The 21,227-nt window shown below is 55.6% G+C and overlaps 7 protein-coding genes across 7 annotated transcripts; 4 read left to right on the forward strand and 3 right to left on the reverse strand.

Annotated features, from left to right (window-relative positions):
- Window positions 1–124: 124 nt before the first annotated feature.
- On the reverse strand, window positions 125–2,193 carry ANP1 (Mannan polymerase II complex anp1 subunit; the record flags this gene model as incomplete). Its single annotated transcript, XM_064806340.1, has 4 exons — window positions 125–314; window positions 383–891; window positions 951–1,270; window positions 1,347–2,193. 4 exons carry the CDS (start codon window positions 2,191–2,193, stop codon window positions 125–127), a joined length of 1,866 nt encoding a protein of 621 aa, XP_064655666.1.
- Window positions 2,194–4,658: 2,465 nt separating this feature from the next.
- SEN34 (tRNA-splicing endonuclease subunit) lies at window positions 4,659–5,678 on the forward strand (the record flags this gene model as incomplete). Its single annotated transcript, XM_064806341.1, has 1 exon — window positions 4,659–5,678. The coding sequence occupies one exon, from the start codon at window positions 4,659–4,661 to the stop codon at window positions 5,676–5,678; it is 1,020 nt and encodes a 339-aa protein (XP_064655667.1).
- Window positions 5,679–7,587: 1,909 nt separating this feature from the next.
- Window positions 7,588–10,665, forward strand: LTR77_009113 (uncharacterized protein; the record flags this gene model as incomplete). Its single annotated transcript, XM_064806342.1, has 2 exons — window positions 7,588–10,464; window positions 10,522–10,665. 2 exons carry the CDS (start codon window positions 7,588–7,590, stop codon window positions 10,663–10,665), a joined length of 3,021 nt encoding a protein of 1,006 aa, XP_064655668.1.
- A 194-nt stretch (window positions 10,666–10,859) lies between these two features.
- LTR77_009114 (uncharacterized protein) lies at window positions 10,860–12,089 on the reverse strand (the record flags this gene model as incomplete). The annotated part of the gene is made up of 3 exons (XM_064806343.1): window positions 10,860–10,975; window positions 11,039–11,385; window positions 11,449–12,089. 3 exons carry the CDS (start codon window positions 12,087–12,089, stop codon window positions 10,860–10,862), a joined length of 1,104 nt encoding a protein of 367 aa, XP_064655669.1.
- A 561-nt stretch (window positions 12,090–12,650) lies between these two features.
- URK1 (Uridine kinase) lies at window positions 12,651–14,395 on the reverse strand (the record flags this gene model as incomplete). The annotated part of the gene is made up of 5 exons (XM_064806344.1): window positions 12,651–13,372; window positions 13,422–13,463; window positions 13,654–13,767; window positions 13,824–14,011; window positions 14,064–14,395. 5 exons carry the CDS (start codon window positions 14,393–14,395, stop codon window positions 12,651–12,653), a joined length of 1,398 nt encoding a protein of 465 aa, XP_064655670.1.
- Window positions 14,396–14,784: 389 nt separating this feature from the next.
- Window positions 14,785–15,978, forward strand: LTR77_009116 (uncharacterized protein; the record flags this gene model as incomplete). Its single annotated transcript, XM_064806345.1, has 3 exons — window positions 14,785–14,840; window positions 15,102–15,297; window positions 15,502–15,978. 3 exons carry the CDS (start codon window positions 14,785–14,787, stop codon window positions 15,976–15,978), a joined length of 729 nt encoding a protein of 242 aa, XP_064655671.1.
- A 429-nt stretch (window positions 15,979–16,407) lies between these two features.
- GEA2 (GDP/GTP exchange factor for ARF) lies at window positions 16,408–21,208 on the forward strand (the record flags this gene model as incomplete). Its single annotated transcript, XM_064806346.1, has 2 exons — window positions 16,408–19,311; window positions 19,364–21,208. 2 exons carry the CDS (start codon window positions 16,408–16,410, stop codon window positions 21,206–21,208), a joined length of 4,749 nt encoding a protein of 1,582 aa, XP_064655672.1.
- Window positions 21,209–21,227: the final 19 nt, after the last annotated feature.

Below are 21,227 nucleotides of genomic sequence, written 5' to 3' on the forward strand. Positions count from 1 at the left end.
CGTATGTTCGCACAAATGTGAGCCACCCATTTCCATACCCTGTAGCGCCTGTATCGAACCCCTCTTGGGAGTCCTTCCAGACAATGTCATCATACCCAACCCGGCTTTCGGAAAGCTCCAGTCTTCAGCTCCGCCCAGCGCCACCTCCAGCCTGGCCCTGCGGCACCGCCGCCGGCTGATCGTTAGCCGCGTCCTGCATCTTCGCCTCTTGCGCGCGGACATCGCCAGCCGCATCGGCGTCGCCGCCGAGTTGTTTGATCTCGCCGAGGGGGTCTTCGATGCGGACTTTGCCGTCTGCTTCGCGCTGCATTTTACTACAGGCGACGAAAAGCGTTAGTTGCGCAATCGCGAAAGTAATGGAGAGCGTATTTGAAGAGCTTACATCTCACTACCCTTCTCCGGCGGACCAGGCGGCTCCAGCGCTCCCTCCTTCTCCGCCTTCACTCTAGGCGCTGCGCCAGGCTGCTTTGCGTCCTCTTCCGCCGCCGCCGCTTGTGCAACCTTCTGCTTCTGAGCCTCCTGCTCCTGCGCGGCCTTCTGCTTTGCTTCATCTTCCTCCGCTTTCCGCTTCGTCTCCTCCCGCTGCTGCTTGAACTTCTCGTCGTTCTCCCAGCCTTCTTCGGGGTGACTTCGTCCTCGGACCTCCTTCATCTTCTTGACCGCGTCGCGCATAGCCGCCTTGTCCTTCTCAAACTGGTTCATGGCGCCTGTGTCGAAGTCCTGCTGAATGCGGTCGGCGCGTTCTCTTCGCTGTCGTTCCGCTTCTTCTTGAGCTGCGCGCTCTTGCTCGAGCTCCTCCATATGCCGAATATCCTCGTACGAAGGCTCGTACAAATGCCAGATGGTGTAGTGAGGCAGGCCAACGACGGAGAAAGACATGCGTTTTGCCATCTGAGGGAGTCAAAAGTCAGCATTTCTCGTGAGCCCAAACTGATCGTTTCGCGACTCACCTTGCCGAAGCCTTCCGTCTCAGCATGCTTCTCGAAGCTGAATGCTGGGAAGTGAACGCCACTCCTGAACACCTTTGCCTTGGCCAGGATACTCACGCCGCCAACTCCATCGATTTCCATCTCCATGTCGGGGTCGCCGTATGGATCACGCAGATAGGCCAAATGAGGTCGCCAGGTCGCGTACTCGGCGTAGCCCTCGACAATCACTGCATCCTCATCGAGGGTATCTGCAAGCGCCAGAGCGGTCTCAGATTCCTGCCAGCTGTTGAGATCGTAGGGTTGCTCGCCCCCGAGCCATTCAGGAAGTGGCCGCCAGACGTCTGTGAAATCAATATGTTAGCACAGGGCCACAGACTGTCTTCCTCAAAACCTCAGGCTCCTTGGCGGAATACATACTCGGCACAATGACATCCTTGTTATGCCTCATCAAATCCTCCAAAATCGTGAATGGCGCCGTCTCCACATCCACATCTCTCCAGTACACCCAGCTATGCGTTGGCCGTAACGCTGCGCTTAGCAGCCAATTCCTCGCCTGTGCCATGCTCTTCCTGCGACCTGCTTGTGCCGCGAAACCGTGTCTGCTCTCCACATCCTGGTTCACGACCTGCCCGAAGTCTTTCTCCAGCACTGAGATCTCGCCGAATGTGTCTCGGAAGTTCTCCGCCGCCTGCAGTTCCGCGAGCAAGTCTGAAAGTAATGCCGCAGTGTCGTCTTTGCTGTCGCCGACAAGGAACGCGAGATCGATGAGGTTGTGCGGGTATGTGAGGTTCTTCAGATGAGAGAAGAACATCGGCAGATGCGGTGCTGCGTCTCGTAATGGCGCGCAGAGCAGTATCCTCTCCTCTCTTTCCCAACCCCTGCTCGTCCCTCCCACATTGGCCAGATCGTAATACCGCACCGTCTCGATATTGAACTCCTCTCCGCCACCCATACTAAAAACCGAAAGCGCCGAAAGCGCAGCCGCAGGCCTCAGCGAAGGAAAGATCAGCATCAGCACACACAACACCCCCGTCACCAACCCTCCCAATCTCAACAGCGAGTTCCTCCTCCGTTGCAGTCTCGACCGCGCCGATTTCGGCTGGTACTTCTCATCACTGTACTTGTCCACGCCAATATGGAACCCTCTCCCGCTCTCGCCCATGGTCGCAACGCGCCGTCCACCGGTAGCGGAAAAGAAGTTCTTGGGGCTTCCCGGGCTGTCGATGGGCGACAGGCCGCCCCCTGCGTAGGCGTGCCGATTCATCTTCGAGGAGTAGTCGGATTGCTGCGAGGAGGCATGGAAGAGGGGGAGCATCTATCGGGGGAGCCCCTGGGGGCGGTCCGGGTGGGTTTGAGCCGTCCGCGGTGTTCTGGTCGCTCTTTAGACTTGCTGCGGTGAGTTATCGAGCGTGTAGTCGAGGCAATGGATCGAGGTGTGCAGTGGATTTGTGCGATTACGGTCTCGGTGCGTGGCTGGAGATGGAAGGCTGTGGGCGTACAATCGGCGAGGATCAAACGAGTGAGTGCCGTGAAGGTCTTTGGCGTTGTGTAGGTATAGGTAGTGGTGTCGATAGTGGTACGAAGGGTGGCGGTTATGGCAGAGACGAACAGACAAAGTTATTCGACTTGCGTGGCCTCACGAATCGAGATTCAGCGGACAGCGGAGGCCCGAGCCCTGCAAGAAGCCAAAAGCTTGTCCTACGTTCCGCTCCCTTTCTTCCCACCTTATTTTCTCAAGATGTCTAAAACGCGATCACAAGCAAGTTGAGATGTCGAGGCTTTGGCAACATAGGGAAGACCATCATCCAGTGCCATTGTCAGTAAACACTGCCATCTGCATTGATATAGGAGTCTTGATCATGAAGACGCGAACGAACGAAGATCTTAATCCAAACGCCTCTTCCGTCAACCTGAAACGCGCTTACTCTTCGAAGTGCAATCACGTGAAAGGTGCAAACAATGAACGCAGCTGTGAAATGTCATGATCTGATATAGGTAGCTGTGGATGATGTGCAATCTGAAATAGTCCTTCCTGATTTCCATCTGCCATAGTTAAGGCCCAAGAGCCTGCCCGTCCGCACCGTTCCTTGCATTGGAGCAACGTTGCACGGCATATCGCGCCATGTTAGCGTTGGGGTCTCTCCGCGAGCAGACGGGCGCGGGGCATTGCGGGCGTAGTAGCGGTCGAGGCAATTGGTGGTTCCAATGTTGGAGAAGGTATTACACCCGCGCGGTGCATGGGAGTACATATGCCGGCAAGTTGGATGGATCCCAAGGCTGGTGTCTAGATGAATCTTTTTGTCAGCGAAGAGCAAATTTCGTAGGTATGAAGAATAGTGTGCAATCGTAACATCTCAGATAAGCCGTGTTACTCAGGCCCTCCAGCCGGCGCCTCGCCATACCACAACAAAACGGTGCAGCACAGTCTGGCACACTGAAGCCACCATTACGCAGCCGAAGCTACAACTCCACAACCGATCATTCCACCTTCACTCGAGGCGGCAGCGGTACGGTATAAGGGAGGGTGGCTCGGCCGGTGAGGCTGCTCTTGAGAGCTCGTGGAATGGATTGACTTTTGTCATCATTGTGGAGAAGGAGAAGTTGGATTCAGCTTACCCATGTGGTGTGACTTTGGCGGCTGGCGAGTGGTGTGCCAGTGGTGGTTAAGCACAGGTGAGTCGAACATGTGCATTCGCATGTGTCTCGCGGCTTGGACATATTAGGCCTTGTGATGTGCCAACCCCCAAAGGCGATTCGACCCGGCCGCAGTCGGCCCTGCTTCAACTCGTGTCAGCGAATGATCTTTGCTGGGCGAGAAACGAGCGGTAGTAGATGATGGGTCCAGATCAGACAAAATTGGTAAGTTGGTATGGATTTTCCACATTATGCTTCAGTAGCAGAACTGAATTGATACAATCATCATTGGAGGTGGGGAGTGAAATGAAAGAACGAATGCACCGTACCTAGAGATATGCCTCGTAGGCGTAAGTCCATTCTGAAGTCGTGGACTGTAGCCCTGTGCGAAGTCAGTGTTGCTCAGTCGCGTGTCGCCGAGGTTAAATTTGAGCAAAGTGAGCAAGATCAGATGGTGATGCATGTTTGTACATGGATCATGAAGTGTCTCCGGTACAGATTGTGATAGGCTTCATCAGGAAAGGAGGGTGGATGTGCAGAGACTGCGATGGACTTACTTCGAGAAGTTCAGTAGCAGGTAGTTTCGCAGCAGCTTCTGATGCCGCTGGCCTTCCGACGCATCAGCCATCATCTGGCTGGAGAGGCGCAATGGCACAACGGTCGGAGCATATATCTTCGAAAATGGCCATGATAAGGGTGTGCGGAGGTGTGGTGCAGACCTGCTTGGTTGAGTGCAAACGACAGAGGTGAAGTCTGCGGAGGACTGAAATCTTCAAGCGCTCGGGCATTTTTAGGGCTTGGCAGAGCCGCTTCTCAGAGCCGCGGTCGAGTCAGAAAAGTTCCTTCCCACACACTCCAACATGTGAACAATACAGCAACTGGAGAATCCCCCAACCAAGGTAAGCATGACATCCGCCCCCCTGATCCCTTCTGATATGATTATACACACAATCAACTATCTGTCAATCCCCTGAAGCCAACGCGCTCTTGACGAATAAATTGCTATGCTCTTAATGATTCCAACCCTTCACTCTCTGTGCGAACAAACCCAGCAGCGAGACTGCGCTGACAATCACAAGCCTTCGGGCAACCAGCATGGCCACCACGTCCGATTCTCCCACCGTCCAGGAGCCGCTCCCCATCTTCAAGCTCGCGCAGCGGTACCTCGTCTACGATGCCGACACGGTCACCTACCTACGACGAGAGCACAACATCTGCGGCGTCTTGATCGGCGGTCTCCCGCAAGCGCCTCAGCAGAATGTCTTTTCTGGTCTGCCGCTTGAGTTGCTGCCGGAGGAGGCACGGTTGCTGGTAGAGAAGCGTGTGGCATATGTCGTGGATGATGTCGCGAAGCATCGTCGAGCCTTCCTCGAGGATGGGATGAGCGCGGAAGAGCGAAGAGCCTATCAAGCCGCTTTGCGAAAGCAAGGACTTGCTGCTGCTGGTGAGAAGAATAGGAAAAGCGAGCAGAGGAAGAAGGCTACGCTGGAGAAACTGGGCACGGAGAATTGGAATGATCTGCCCGAGGATATGCTGAAACCCAGATCAGACCGTAGGAAACGTCAAGGAGGCTCGTCTGAAGGCTCCACGATCCAACCAAATGACACCCCGGACGACGAGACACTCTTCGACTCGCCAGGAGCAGCAGCTCTGTGCAAAGCCAGCACTCCCCACAACGCGAGGTCAGCTGAGCCTCAGCCCTTCTTCGTTACACCAACGACATCGTACCCTCCTTTACAATCTGCAGCCCCGCCAAGCGAGTCAACCCACGTGGACGCCCCAGACGCGCCACAGTCCTATCCAATTTTCCGGTACTTGCACGACCAAGGCTACTTCCTTGCGCCCGGATTGCGCTTCGGGTGCCAGTACATGGCGTACCCCGGAGACCCGCTCCGCTTCCACTCGCACTTCCTGGTCAACGGCATGGACTGGGATCAAGAGTTTGACCTACTCGACCTCGTCACTGGCGGACGTCTTGGGACTGGGGTAAAGAAGGGCTTCCTGCTCGGAGGCCAGGAAGAAGGTGGTGAAGGCAGGGACAAGGGTGCCGCGAAGTCTGGGGACGAAACGAGCCGGGGCGTGAGATCATTCTGTATCGAGTGGGGAGGCATGTAGTCTCCCCCGAACCATTCCAAACATCCCTAACCCTGCAAAAACATCGTCTCGTTAATGCGTCAAGACGTCCGATAAGCGAGCCCTTCTACTTCCCGCAATCTTCTCCTGGCGATCTGGGCGAATTTAGGCGGAGAGCTGTAGAGTAGAGTGGCTCACGTGATGCTTCATGTAATAAGCTCCGCGGCCACTGCACGCGAACTCCACAAAGAGGTGTTCGCTTGCAGTATGAATACCGGTGTGGCGCTGTCAAGTACCGCGCATGCTGTGCATGTGCTCGCTCTGGACTCCCCACAGAGTATTGACCCACTGCGTGTGCAGTAGTGGTATGTCGCTACTAAGGTTTTCTGGGTTGATCGGACGGATGGCAGGTGTAGTCTGCAGAGTGAAGATTTTGTGAAAGATCACGAGTGTCAGATATTTCCTTCAAGATCAGGATTACTTGCTCGTACAGATGTCTATCTGAGGCTCGGAGCGCTCGTGTCCTGAAGCAAGACATTTCCCACGCGGCCTTATTAATATTATCACCACCTCGTCGACCCTGCAGGGGCGCGAACCCGCTGTCAAAGCAGCATTGGGACGCATCATCTCGCGATCATTTCTTCTATACAGTAGTCTGATCTCGCTTGTGTGCGCCCGCCCGGCACTTTCGCATTGCATGCATTCATTCCAGATCCAGTGCTTGCACGCATCACAATGCACATCCTCACGTCCGCAACCAACCCGCTATCCATCCACCAGCGGTGACACCGGCCATAGACAGTTAGATGATGCGTCGCACAACTGCCGGAAGGCCCTGGAATGCGCAATTTAGAGGCTGCAGAGCCACGTGGAAGAGGTAGAGATCTACTTGTCAAAGGGTGGGCGGGATTGGGAGCCGTGTTACGAACAGTACCGTACGGCACGGTACTTGAGAGTCGGTCGGGTGACGACGATGTCGCAAAAGAAGATTTCGTTTGGGCAAGGAAAGAGAGGCTCGGCAACGATATTGCAGGCAGGCCCCTTCCTTCCCGCAAGTCCGCGTGTGGCTGTTCGCCAGGTCCCGAGGACTTTAGCCGGTGGGAGGGACTAGATCTGGCTGGGTTGCGCGGCGATCAGTGTGGACGGGCTTTTTGCTCCATTTCGTGCTTGATTCCAGGGTCGTTTGGCTGGGCGGGTTGGCGAGCTGCTGCTCCGTTCGACAGCTGGACATGCCGAGGCGCTGCAGTGAGAGGTCTGGTGTGCTTGCTAGATGGCTGCTCAGCGTACCTGGCGCGCACGAGGACGCTAGGACAGGTGGTGCGTCAGGGTGGTGCATATGCGCAGAGCCTTCTCGGGGGTAGGGAAGGATGAGGCAACTGTCTCGTGGGCAGCAGATCTTTTACGCGAATCGCAGGCAGGTCAGCGGGAGTGGCGCGGAGGAGCACGAGCAGGAGACGGCAGCGAGGGCATCGTGATGTGAGGGCCCCCCTGTCAGGCTTTCGCAGGTGCAGAAGCGCAGGCCTCCCCCGGGGTGTGTGGACGTGCTAGAAAGATGGAAGACGATGGTGATTGCGGGGACCCTCGAGCGGCCCGCGCTAGAGCATGGTGCTGTGGAGAGTCGCGAGTCTGATTGAGAGAGGTAATTAATTCTGGCCGTCAATCGATCCGCTGCTGCACTGTCTCTGTTCCAATCGAGCTGCGCCGGTCATCGTGTCATCTGCCCGACCAACCTCTTTCCTCCCCGTCTCCCGGCATGCTGTCTCTTCTTTGCATAGTGTGTCTCTATACTGACGACTGGATGGAACGACTGTACGATTGTTATTCTGTTGTAACATGCACGCCTCATCTCTCATGATCACCGAGTGTAAGCGAGACGATCGAGCCTAAGAGCGAGCTCCCTCAGAGCCTCCCCACAACGCTCCCAACTACCGACCGCCGACTCGCCGCCGAAATGCTGTCAACCCACCATTCATACTCGCCCGAGTTTGGCAACGGCACCTTCATCGCCCACGGCTACATGCCATCGCAGCACATGTCGCACTCTGGCCTGGACACGCTGGCGGAGGGTTCACAGTATGCGCTGCAGCAATTACAACAGCAGCAACAACAGCAGCAAGCGCAACAGCAGGGCGTGCAGTCGCTAAACAGCTCGAAGCCGCCAATGAGACACCGGGAAAGCTTTGATGGCGTGAGTGTTTCCGGCATGGCGGACGCCCGCAGAGAATCCGTGAGCATCAGTAAAGCTGGCAGGGCGGGAAGTGGGAGTAGCCAGACGGTGCGGAGGAGGATCAGTCGTGCGTGTGACCAGTGCAACCAGCTGCGCACCAAATGCGACGGCAAACACCCATGCGCTCACTGCGTGGAGTTTGGCTTGACGTGTGAGTACGCGAGGGAGCGGAAGAAGCGCGGCAAGGCTTCACGAAAGGATATCGCTGCGCAGCAAGCGGCGGCCGCTGCTCACGGCGACGACAAGGACGGCAGTCCGACTTCGCCGGTGGACGACAACTCGGACGACGGCACGGTACAGCTCGAGGAACAGCAGCGGGGTATCAAGCGACGACGGTCGAGCAGCGAGTTCAAGCAGCCTCGATTCCCACCGCCACCGCGCACGAATAGCATGACCAGCGTGCATCAGATTCCTAATGGACACGTCCCGCCTATGACGAGTATCGAGCAGCCACAGCAATTAAATCACCATCAGCACGATCCACACAGCGGTGAGATGCAGCACGCCAGGATGCCGCCGATGCAGCAGCAACCTCCTGGAGACATGTCTACGCCACGGCTGCCTAGTGTGGGCATGACTGATCGGAGCGGCATGCCCGTCGGTATGGATCAGTATAACAGCTCCATTGACGACTACCATCGGAGCATTCTCCATCCTGCGGCACCGGTCGCGGGCAACAACATCCTCCACAATGGTGTCACCGGCATGCCGAACCAGATGATCCAAGGCGGCACCATCACCGGCTACGGCCAGAGTCCGTATGCTGTTCCATCGCCTGGCAGTCAACCTGGTGTGCCTGGCCAACCATTCCAGATGGGAGAGTCACCGATTTCTGCTGGTGGTTTCCTAGGCCAGTCTCCAGTTGCTGGATCACCTGGATGGCTATCCCTGCCGTCGCCATCTGCGGCATTATACCCCGGCCTGCAGCAAGTACCTTCAAATCAGGTGCTACGGTATCCTGTACTACGACCATTACTACCTCACATTTCTGCGATTATACCCATCGGCCTGGCCTGCGATCTTCTCGAACTGTACTTCTCCAGCACCTCCTCAGCGTTCATGCAACCTCAATCGCCTTATATCCTTGGCTACATTTTCCGCAAGCGTTCTTTCCTTCGACCGAACAATCCACGAATCTGCAGTCCTGCGCTTCTCGCCAGTATGCTGTGGGTTGCGGCCCAGACAAGCGAGTCTCCGTTCTTGACCTCACCACCCTCTGCGAGAGGCAAGATCTGTCAGAAACTGCTCGAACTCACAGTGGGACTACTGAAGCCGCTGATTCACACGCCCGCCGACGGCACGCCAGGCGCAAGCGGCAACACTGTGATGAACGGGATTGCTCTGGGCGGTTTTGGTGTTGCTCTGCCAGGACAAGCGCTCGAGATGGAAGGCGGGTCGCCGGGCGCATCTGGTCAGCTGGACGACGTTGCCACATACATACATCTGGCGACTGTGGTGTCTGCAAGCGAGTACAAGGCAGCGAGTCTAAGATGGTGGAACTCTGCCTGGTCGCTAGCCCGTGAGCTGAAGCTAGGACGAGAACTGCCGACCAATCTGGGTCAAGACGAGAATAACGACCTTGGAGATGGGCAGATGGATGCCAACGGAGAATCGATGGGAGCACCGCCTCAGCCTGGAGGCCCACCGAACGGCAACCAGCCTGGCATGGCGAGTGAAGAGGAACGGGAAGAGCGCAGAAGGATCTGGTGGTTGCTGTACATTGTCGACCGACATCTGGCCCTTTGCTACAACCGGCCGCTCTACCTTCTGGACATTGAGTGCGATGGTCTACTCCAACCCGAGAACGACATGGTCTGGCAGTCAGGCGACTACTACCCTGACCCGAACCGACCGGAAGCGAGCTACTACCGCAGAGCTGGGCCTACCTTCGAGTGCACCGGCCACGGCATCTTTGGCTACTTCTTACCACTCATGACCATGCTCGGCGAGATCGTAGATCTCAACCACGCTCGCAACCACCCCAGATTCGGCATGAGAGTCCGCAACAACGGCAACGAATGGGACGCGCACGCCCACGAAATCACAGCCCAACTCGACGCCTACGGCCAGAGCCTGAAAGAGTTCGAAGCGCAAAACATCCCCGGCCCCGGCCACGAACAAAAGCAAGCAACCGACGGCGCGCCCAACGGCGAAGGCATGCACCACGAAGAGCCTAGCCCGTCCAACAACTCCGTCGGCACCAGCACCTCCCACCGCATGACGGAAGCGACGCTCCAGACCCGCATCGTCGTCGCCTACGCCACGCACCTCATGCATACGCTCCACATCCTGCTGAACGGGAAGTGGGATCCCATCTCCCTGCTCGACGACAACGACCTCTGGATCTCGTCGCAGTCGTTCATCTCGGCCACCGGGCACGCAGTGTCGGCTGCGGAGGCTATAAACGAGATCCTGGACTACGATCCGGATTTGAGCTTTATGCCGTTCTTCTTCGGCATTTACTTGCTGCAGGGATCTTTCCTCCTGCTTCTGATCGCGGACAAGCTGCAAGGCGAGGCGAGTCCGAGTGTCGTGAAAGCGTGCGAGAGTATCGTCCGAGCGCATGAGGCCTGTGTCGTCACGCTCAATACCGAGTATCAGGTATATCCTCCCCCTCACTTATTTCGTGAACGTCTCAAGCTAACGATGTACACGCAGAGGAATTTCCGCAAAGTGATGCGCTCGGCCCTCTCGCAGGTGCGCGGCCGGATGGTCGAGGATTTCGGCGAGCAGCAGTTGCGCAGGCGCGAGGTGCTGGCTCTATATCGATGGACGGGTGATGGGACGGGGTTGGCTTTGTAAGATATGGCAGGCGGGGGGTGATACCAAGACGTGCAAAGAGTGTTTGCTCGGATGATACGACAGGGGGGATGGATGAGAGGTTTTGGACGTGTGGATGAGCTGATCAGAGTTCTCCGATGGGGAGAGTGTTGTTGTGCTACAGTGGTACTACTGATTAGAACACGAACTCGCGTCCCTAGGTCGAGACGCCCCCTCTATGCATAGTGCTTGCAAGACTTCTCGTGAGCCTTGTTGCCTTCGGAAAGAATGCCCCCTTTCCCACCGTACGCCGCAAAACACAACCAGCAGAACTGATGGTGGCATCGCCGGCCTGGAATCATTGTTAGCACAAACGCCCTTCTTGAAGACCTGGAGGTAGGGTTGCTCGACTTACACCTCACATGGTCGCACCAACTGATCTTCTCGATCCTCGCAGTACAGCCCGGACAAGCCTTGGAACTCTTACCGACCAGTTTCTCGGAAGCCGTGTTCTGTACAGCCAGCTCCTCGCGTCTCGCCTTCTCTTCTCTGGCAACTCGTGCCTGGTAGGCGGAGCAGGTCTGGTCTTCGTGCATTGGGACTTCGCAGACCACGCACCAGCGGTACTTGCACAGCTGGCAAGCAAAGATGTTGCCGTCCTCGTTGGTGAAGAAGAAGCAGCCCCAACTGCAGGATGCGGAGGGACAGGCGCGGAACTCCTCATCGCCTTCCCTGTACGCTTTCGCTGCTTTGTCTAGCCATCTACTAGATGTCAGCATCTGTGCAGCAGAATGCGGATCGCGAACATCGACTTAGTCCATGTACGTCTCAACACTCGCCAGCTTCTTGATCTCTACTTCGTCCAGCAATTTATCGCATTCGAGACACTTCACGACGTCCCAACCTTTGGCGAGAAGGGTAGAGGAAATGTGCTTCTCCCAACACGTAAAACAGACACTCTGCTCGTCGGCGACAGAGCCTTCATGTCGAAGCACCGGGAATTTGTCCATCTTAAGATCGCTGCAGCAAATGGCGCACTCTATGCTCCTCCGTTGCTTCTTCAGTACCCGCGTCGTAGCGGCCGCACTGTCGTCGTTGACGTCGTCCGTCCGAGACTTTCTCTTGCCAGAGAGCTGTTCGCGCTTGAGCGATGGGATTTGGAGAATCACAATCGCCGTCGGCCGCTCGACTTCACCATCCTCGCTGTCTTCCGAGTCGCTGTCCACATAGGTGGAGTCGCTGTCATAGTCTTCACTGCTGTCAAGGTCACTCAACTCTTCTTCGTCGCTGTCGCATTCGTCCTCTTCATCGCCAGAGTTCTCTTCCTGATCATCTCCCGTGCCTTCACCTTCGTTGACGCTAGCTACGCTCGATGGCCTGTCGGAAGATCTGTCATCTGGGGATACTGATCTGACTCTGCGCTCAAGCGGCTCAAAGACCCGCCAATAGCCAGCAGGCCAGACCATTGTAGTTTGAGTAACGTTGATGCAGCGATCCTAGATCCTGGCCGACGTTCTTGAAACGGAGTGGTTTTGTGCCAGTTCAAAGTGAGGTTGTCGTGGTTCTGTCGAGTTAGATCGTGGTAACGCGAGGTTCATTCGAGATCACATCGCGTAGGTTTGTGCATGTCACATGTGATGTTTCGGGTCTGCCATGAGCAGAAGGACTGAAGTGTTAGTGAAGAACGACGTCCACGGTGAGCCTTAATAGCAGGTCGTGTATGGTAGCTGTGCAGAAGTGCCAGCCTCCCTTTGCTGCATGGCGACTCCGATGTTGGGATGAATTTTCAGAGAACCAAATGAAACCAGATCGTGAGATCCTTCACCTTCCTGCGTCACACGCATTAAAACTGTTTTGCGCAGGGCAGTGTCTTGTCCGCCAGCTGCCTTCGCTCGAGTGGATGGGAGTGTCCATGTGGGCGCCAGGGTGGAGCAGCAAACGGCCGGTCTCCAATGTAGTGTGTTGATACAGTATATTAGTAAGCTCTACAAATGTTCTTCCCCCAGCCTTCGGTAATGTTCATCGCTTCAACAGCCCAAATAGCGGACCTCAACCCACCTCAATTCCAGATCGTCCACTATCCGACACACCACCACCTTGATGTCCGGATAGACGCTCATCAGACGGTTCAACCCCATCTTGCCCGCGGAGTACGTCACGAACACAATGCGATCTTCTCTGACGCCGTGATCGAGCAGTACCCTGACAGCCATTAGAGCCGCACCACCCGAGCTCATCTGCGGATCCAGTAGCATCACACATTTATGCTCGGCGATATCTTCCGAGAGTTTGTAGAAGTGCAGCTCTGGCTCAGTGGTGCGAAAGTTTGTTTGGATGAGCATTCGACCGAGGCGGCAGTCGGGTATGACTCGCTTGAGGCCGGTCTCAAGGCAGGAACCCCCTCTTAAGACGACCACGGCACTGACCTCTCCTTCGAGATGTAGACCTTGGTAAGATCGACCTGAGACTGGTGTGTCGATCTTGCAAGGTGTAAAGGCCAGTGCTCGCTCGGTCGCCTTCTCGACCATCATCACGATCAGACGGTCGAAGTAGAAGATGAACTCTTCGCGAGGCAGGTCAGGATCCATCAGCAGCGTATTGATGCCGCGGACCTGGTTTGTGTGCTGCAGTATCGTCACGTTGTTCGAGAGTGGTGCGTCTTCGCTCACTTTGCCAAGACGGCGAAGCTCCTGCTGGTGCAGTTTCGACTTGGTGTGCAATGTCTTGTGCACACGGTCGGAGACCATGCCTGCAAGCATGTCAGTTATCGCGAGGGAGCAAGTGAGGGTGTGACCTACTGATCGCAACCTTGTTTTCGATGCCTCTAGGTACAATGATGTCTGATGCATTTGGTCAGTCATAGCCAAGAGCACGTAGAAATGTGTAGGGAAGAGAAGAGAGCTCGGTCAGAAGATGAATCGATGATAGTTGTCCTCAATGATGTTCGGTTGAACTATGCTTAATGATTGTTGTTCATCACGAGAGCTCGCGCAGGAAATCTGGCAAGAGGAAAGGAGAAATGCAGCATACCTGCAATAGTCCTCTGCGGCTCGACATAGCGATGGAAATTCGGCTTGACGAAGCTAAACCACTGCTTGATGCAACCTTCAATGTCTCGGCCTCGCTCACGCACATCGCGCAAGACTTGCTTGCAAGCCAGGTCAGCGCAGGGACGGATACGAGGACAGTGGAAGACTCACGCCTTCGAGAAAGACACAGATCACCATCCGCCTCGGCGAAGATCTTCAGATCCAGCAGGTCCAGTACCCGCTGGTCGTGCAGCGCGAAGATACCTTCCAGGATCAAGACATGAGGCGAGTAGATGGTGTTGGAGTGCTCTTGCCGGGCATGCTTCTCGAACGAGTAGACCGGAATGTCTGCCTTCTTGCTTACACATACGTCAGCTAAGCCGGCACAGTGGCATCGTCGTGGTCACAAACCCTGACTTGATGTCCCTGAGCTTCTCAACCAAGACATCAAAGTCAATGGCCTCTGGTGCGTCAAAGTCGTACTCGTTCCGGAAGGCCGCGGCGCTCTCCTCAGGCGTAAGAGGCTTGTAGAATGAATCCATTGACATCAAGACAACCCATGGTAGGCTGAGTTCATTGATGATAGCAAGAGAGAGCGAGGTCTTGCCGGATCCTGAAGAACCAGCTATCCCAATGATGGACGTGTTCTGCCACGGTGGCTCATATTGGGCTCGCTGAGCAGGGAGAACGCTGCTCGTGTGACTGGCGGAGCTCGGTGCCCGCTGCGTGGGTGCCGTGCTCATCGGATAGACTTCTTGCGATCCGTAGTTGCTACTACGATGGTCCTCATCTTAGCACATAAGGGAAACGATGAGTATGGTGAAGACAGAATCGGAATTGTTGGAAGACGTGAGGTCCACAGGAGCGCCAAGGCATATCGGTCTAATCTCGGAAGTAAACCTCGAGAGCACACTTCGCTCGAGCTCGTTGAGATCCTCTTCACACGAACGATGAGATGAACCATGGTCATATCCAGCTGGTCTGAGACATGCCCGCCATAATACATTCTTTCGAGACATGGTAAGGCTACCTCAAGTCACCTGTCAGCATCAAGTTCCAAACCGCCGGCATTCTCTGCATCCTAACACCTCTTCAGAGCTCCTCGACCATATCACCATCCCCCCCACACACCATGCATTCTCCCTACTCTTTCGAGAAGAAGGTGGAGGAGATGAAGCCGAGCAAGAGGTATGCCGCCACCCTTTCCTACCCCACGCAGCGCGACTGCTGCGACCGTCCATACCGCTCCTGCTATGATGATTGAATACAAGATGGGAATCTCTCCGAACATCAATGAGGAGAAACACATACTTCTTGACAACTGAGCATCGGTATCGCCATGGATTGGAACCGGGGCCCCTCCCCACCACCTCACGATCATATCAGCATTCTGTGCCACAAGCTCAGGCAGTGGGAGAAGGTAGAAGCTGATTCGAACAAATTTCACAGCGACATCAACTGGGTCATCATGGACTACCTGGTCTCCGAGGGCTACCCAGGCGCAGCTGAGAAGTTCGCGCAAGAGTCGAATCTGTGCCAGCCCACCGATGTCGAGGGCATTAGAGAGAGAGTGAGGGTGCGGAATGCCATACACTCAGGCCGGATTGAAGAGGCTATTGGCATGGTGAATGAGATTGACCCTGAGGTGAGTTCAGAACATGCTTTACATCTGCTTTGATATGATTACATCCAGTTTTCATGCACCACTCATAATCACCTGCCTTCTGGGCGGGTGTTGATGATATGCAACTCACACTTCAGTCCTCAGTATGATCAAAATACAAGAGCACCTTCTTTAAGCCATCATGCGCTTAGAGGCAAATTCGCTGACCATGCCTGATGCTTCTAGATCCTCGACCTTAACCCCCAACTGCACTTCCAACTCCTACAGTTGCAACTCATCGAAATCATCCGCACCGTCCTCGACAAGCAGTCCGCCCAGAAGACTGTAGCTGCTCGGGACTTTCTGCCCGCCATCACATTCGCCACCGAACAGTTGTCTCCTCGCGCACCGACAGATCCTCGGTACCTCACGGCGCTAGAGGAGACCATGGCACTGATGGTCTACACACCGGAGAAGATGCCTGCAGAGTTCAAAAAGCTGCTCGATGTGAAGTTGAGGGAGAAGGTGGCGTCGGACATCAACAAGGCCATCCTGGAGTCGAGGGGTGAAAGGACTGAAGCCAAAATCAGGTCACTCGTGCGTGCGAGGGCGTGGGCGGAGACACAGGCGATGGAAGCCAAGATTACGGTACTGCCATCTCCCATCAGGCTAGATGCAGCCAACAACCATGCCAATGGCGATGACGATTCCATGTCTTCTTGAGGAGGCCTACGTGTGACGAGGTTTAGCGTTGGCGCTGGAGGCGTTCATTGTCGATAGGATGTGCAGATGTTGGAATGCTATTCTTTCCACCAACAAGTTTCAAGTTCATCGCATTCCGCATAGGAGGTAGGAGGTACGGAGCACTCTATTACTCGCAACGTTCACTTCGGCAGGCCAAGGCCGAACCGCGTGCTTCCCCAGCTTTGACACGAGCTGCTTAACTCGGACTTCGAGTTTAAATGTTGACAACACCTGGTTTCTTTCGAATGCCCCAGTAAGCCTTTGTGGCCTCTTCGCTGTCCTGATTAGTGCACTAGTCCAGCAAAGAAGGGTCAATAAAGGCATTCATGGATTCCGTACACTGAGGCCGCAAAGGGACGAAGATTCGAAGTACATCTATCCTACCACGACCGGACGACTTCACCAGCCATGGCAGACACCGAGACCGCGCACCCGCGCAACCACATCTCCGTGGCCATAGACCCGGTCGCTCTAGTGGTCACAGAATGCATCACAGTCACGAGCGCCATGCGCAAGCACGCGCGATGGGCACACTCCTCTATCTCCTCCATCCTCGGATCCTCGAGCACCTTGCGCCAGTCTCCCTCTGACGAACAAGGATCGAGCAACGAGAGAAACAGGGCGAGCAGCAAGATCGACCTGATCGAAGACGATGGCTCGCTCAAGTCAAGATGGGGCCTTCGAGGGAAGAAGGGGCAGAGCATGCAGGATAACCCGCTGATGAGCGCTTTCGCGAAGCTGAGGGCGGACTTGAAGCAGTGCAAGGATATACAGGCGTTTGATGCTCCGGCGCTGCTGCAGCCGTTCTTGCAGGTGATCAGGAGTAGCAGTACGACAGCACCGATTACGAGTCTGGCTTTGATCGCGATCACGAAGATGTTGTCGTACAACATCATTAATCCCTCGAATCCGAACTTCAGCTATGGAATGCAGCTACTGGCGTCTACGGTCACGCACTGTCGATTTGAGGGTGACAACAGTCCAAGCGACGAGGTGGTTTTCTTGCGGATATTGAAACTTATGGAGGACATGATCTGCGGAGCGTCTGGCGATGTGCTCGGAGACCAGAGTGTGTGCGAGATGATGGAGTGTGCGCTTTCGATCTGCTGCCATCTGCGTATGAGCGAGGTGCTGCGGAGGAGTGCTGAAATCAGCATGGTGACCATGTGTCAAGTCATTTTCGCTCGTCTGAAGACGCTGGAAACGGAGTTCGAGGAGCAAGGGGGCGAGAACATGGAAGATATGGATGGCAAAGTCACACAAGAGGATATGGACGCTGCCAAGATTGACTCGTCTGCCAACGGTGACATCGGGCCGGAGAAGATGCAGAAGATGAGGCCGGTGGGCTTGGAGGTGCCTGGGCAGCCTCAGTCGAGCAGACCTAGTATGGATGTGAATGGCTCTCAGCTGGATCTTTCGAAGCCGTTGGCGGAAGACGAGGACCCGACTGATGTCAGGCCGTATGGACTGCCATCGATCCGAGAGCTGTTCAGAGTGCTGGCGGACCTGCTGGATCCTCATGATCGACAACGGACCGATACGCTGCGAGTGATGGCTCTCCGGATAGTGAACGTTGCTCTTGAAGTGGCTGGACCCAGCATTGCCAACCACCCATCGTTGGCCTCTCTGGCCAAGGACACCCTGTGCCGAAACCTGTTCCAGCTGGTGCGGTCAGAGAATATTGCAATCCTCCACGAGTCGCTGCGTGTTGCTGGCACATTATTGGCAACCTGCCGCAGCGTGCTGAAGCTGCAGCAAGAGCTGTTCCTCTCTTATGTGGTGGCCTGCTTACATCCTCGAGTACCTATACCCGACGAGCCCAACATTGACTCGAGCCTGTACCGAGGCGTGCCTCATGCGCCTGCTTTGGTGAAGCAGCAACCGGCTTCTGGAACTGCTAGTGGACGGTCCACACCTGTACCTGTGCGAGATCGACAGAAGCTCGGCATGGAAGGAGGCTCTCGAAAACCTGATGCTCGTGAAGCAATGGTTGAGAGCGTCGGCGGTCTGGTCAGAATACCTTCATACATGGCTGAGCTGTTCGTCAACTATGACTGCGAGATCGACCGAAGTGATCTCTGTACGGATATGGTCGGGCTGTTGTCGCGCAACGCCTTTCCGGATTCTGCTACCTGGAGCACTACCAATGTTCCTCCACTCTGTTTGGACAGTCTTCTAGGCTACGTGCAGTGGATTGCCGAGCGACTTGATGGTGAGCCCACAACTGAGGGCTTGCGCGACGCTGAAGCACTGCGTGAGCAAAGAACTCGGAAGAAGATCATCATCCGCGGTGCGACAAAGTTCAATGAGTCGCCGAAGGGCGGCATTGCTTTCCTCGCAGCACAAGGCATTATCTTGGACCCTAACGACCCGCATGCTGTCACGAGCTTCTTGAAGGGCACGACACGCATCGACAAGAAAGTGCTGGGTGACTTTATATCGAAGAAAGCCAACGATGCGATCCTAGATGCCTTCATGGATCTGTTCGACTTCCGTGGCCTGCGTGTTGATGAAGCATTGCGGCAACTGCTCAACACTTTCCGATTGCCTGGCGAATCGCAGCTGATCGAACGCATCGTCACGGTATTTGCGGAGAAGTACTTCGCCTCTGCACAGCCAAAGGAAATCGCTGATAAGGACGCCCTCTTCATCCTGACCTACGCTATCATCATGCTGAACACGGACCAATACAACCCGAACGTCAAAGACCAGAATCGCATGAAGTTCCAGGACTTCTCACGCAACCTGAGAGACGTCAACGGCGGAGGCAATTTCGACCCCGAATATCTGCAGCAAATCTACGATGCGATCAAATCCCGTGAGATTGTGCTTCCGGAGGAGCATGACAACAAGCATGCCTTCGAGCATGCCTGGAAAGAGCTGCTGGTCAAGACCGCAACAGCAGAAAACCTCGTCATCTGCGATACCAATATTTACGACGCTGACATGTTCGCCGCGACATGGCGTCCCATCATCGCTACACTCAACTACGTGTTTGTGTCGGCGACAGAAGACGCGGTCTTCCAGAGGGTAATTGCAGGCTACAACCAATGCGCACAAATCGCTGCACGATACAATATCAGCGAATGTCTAGATCACATCATTCTGAGCCTAGCGAAGATCAGCACGCTTGCAACTGAGGCACCGCCGAGCACCTCGCTCAATACTGAGATTCAGGCGAGTGGTAAGAGTATCATGGTGAGCAAGTTTGCTGTCGATTTCGGCCGGGACAACAAGGCGGAGCTGGCGACGCTTGTCTTGTTCAGGATCATCAATGGCAACGAGGTGGCTATCAGAGATGGTTGGACGCACGTAAGTAGAAGCGTAAGGTGTCCATCTTGGCCGTCTACTAATATCTTGACAGATCGTTCGCATTATCATCAACCTCTTCGTCAACTCACTCGTCCCGACCTCCTTCACATCGATCTCCAGAGACCTCGACCTTCCGCCCATACCTCTGCAATCGCCCGCTCAGGTCATCGAGCGCAACGACAAGTCTAACGAAGTCGGCCTCTTCTCTGCCTTTACATCTTATGTCAGCTCCGTCATGAATGATGAGCCTCCCGAACCGAATGATCAAGAGATCGAAGCGACCCTGTGCACTGTCGACTGCATCAATGCTTGCCGATTTGAAGAGATCTTGGGCAATGTCAGCGAGCTGCCAGTAGAAAGCTTAAAGTCTCTGACAATGTCCCTCTTGGCGCATCTACCGGAGCACGACAGTCCTCGGGTGATAGCTGTCAAGCCAGAGCTGCCTGCGCCGACTCCACTCCGGGCCAATGGCACTAAGAGCGCTGGATCGGAAGCTCCTGTGTACGACCCAGCTGTTGTTTACGTGCTGGAGCTCGCCACCATACTAGCATTGAGAGACGAGGAGACGATTACTGCCCTTGGCTCGGACGTCGCGGGTGCCCTGCAAGCCGTCATAGCAGACGCCGATCGACTGCACCCGGTCGCTCTGAGCCGGACTGTGTTCTACCTCCTGGCGCTTCTTCGCGCGAGCAACGATCACGGCTACATCAGAGCGCCGGTCGTACTACATGCCATCTCAAGCTTCCGGGACAACCTACTTAAGCAGTGCGCTCAGCCAATCCTCAAAGGCGTCTACGGCTGCATGAGCGGGCCAACAGAGCTGAAGAACGAGATGGCCACCTCGCCAGATTTCTGGGCTGTCTTGCACACGCTTCAGCCACAGCCAGATGCCGCTGGGCTGGCGTTCCAGATCGCAGAGTCTATTGCTGACCCTTCTAGCTCGGCCATTACTGCGGACAACTACGAGGCCGCCGTCTCTTTGCTCAACGCATTTGCAACAGCGGGTAGTGTGGGCGCTCGGGATGAGCAGAAGCGAGAGCAAGCGCCGCGGCGAGGCCAGCAACAGCCCCCTCCAGAAAAGAAGCCCAAGAAAAACGAAGCCGTCATCCGCGCCACACGAGCTCTGGTTCTAGTCTCACAGCTCGCCAGCCGCGTCCCCTCTCTGATCGAACAATCCCACCTCGAAACCAACGAAGCCTGGCGCGCCTACTGGTCACCCGTCTTCCGCTGCCTCGCCACCCAAGGCTGTAACCCCTGCCGCGAAGTCCGCCACCAAGCCCTCACCTCCCTCCAACGCTGTCTGCTCTCCCAAGAGCTCGCGTCCCCCGACCACAACGAATGGACCAACATCTTCTCCGAAGTCCTGTTCCCCCTCATCAACCAACTGCTCAAACCCGAAGTCTACCAGACCGATCCGCACGGCATGAGCGAGACGCGCGTGCAGGCGGCGCAGCTGCTGTGTAAGATCTTCCTGCACTACCTCGTCCTGCTCAGCGAATGGGAGGGGGTGTTGGATCTGTGGGTCAAGATCCTGACAATCATGGATCGGTTGATGAACAGCGGGCAGAGCGACATGCTTGTGGAAGCTGTACCGGAGTCGTTGAAGAATATTCTGTTGGTGATGAGTAGTGGCGGCTATTTGATTCCGCCTTCCGACGAGTCGAAGGAGCAGACGGAGCAGCAGAGGCAGCTGTGGAGTGAGACGTGGACGAGGCTGGAGCGGTTTTTGCCTGGTTTGATGCCGGAGTTGTTCCCTGGGGAGTCGAATCGGCCACAACCGCAGCAGAATGGGAGGCATGCACGGGACGGGGCGGCGACGCCTAGTGGTGATTCTGAGCAGACGACGCAGTTGCCGGAGAGGCCGGCGTCGACAGTCGCTGAACCGCAGCCTGCGTGAGGTGGTGGAGTGTATGGCA

The sequence above is a fragment of the Saxophila tyrrhenica genome, assembly GCF_035928015.1.
Source record: "Saxophila tyrrhenica strain CCFEE 5935 chromosome Unknown scaffold_16, whole genome shotgun sequence".
Lineage (NCBI taxonomy): Eukaryota > Fungi > Ascomycota > Dothideomycetes > Mycosphaerellales > Extremaceae > Saxophila > Saxophila tyrrhenica.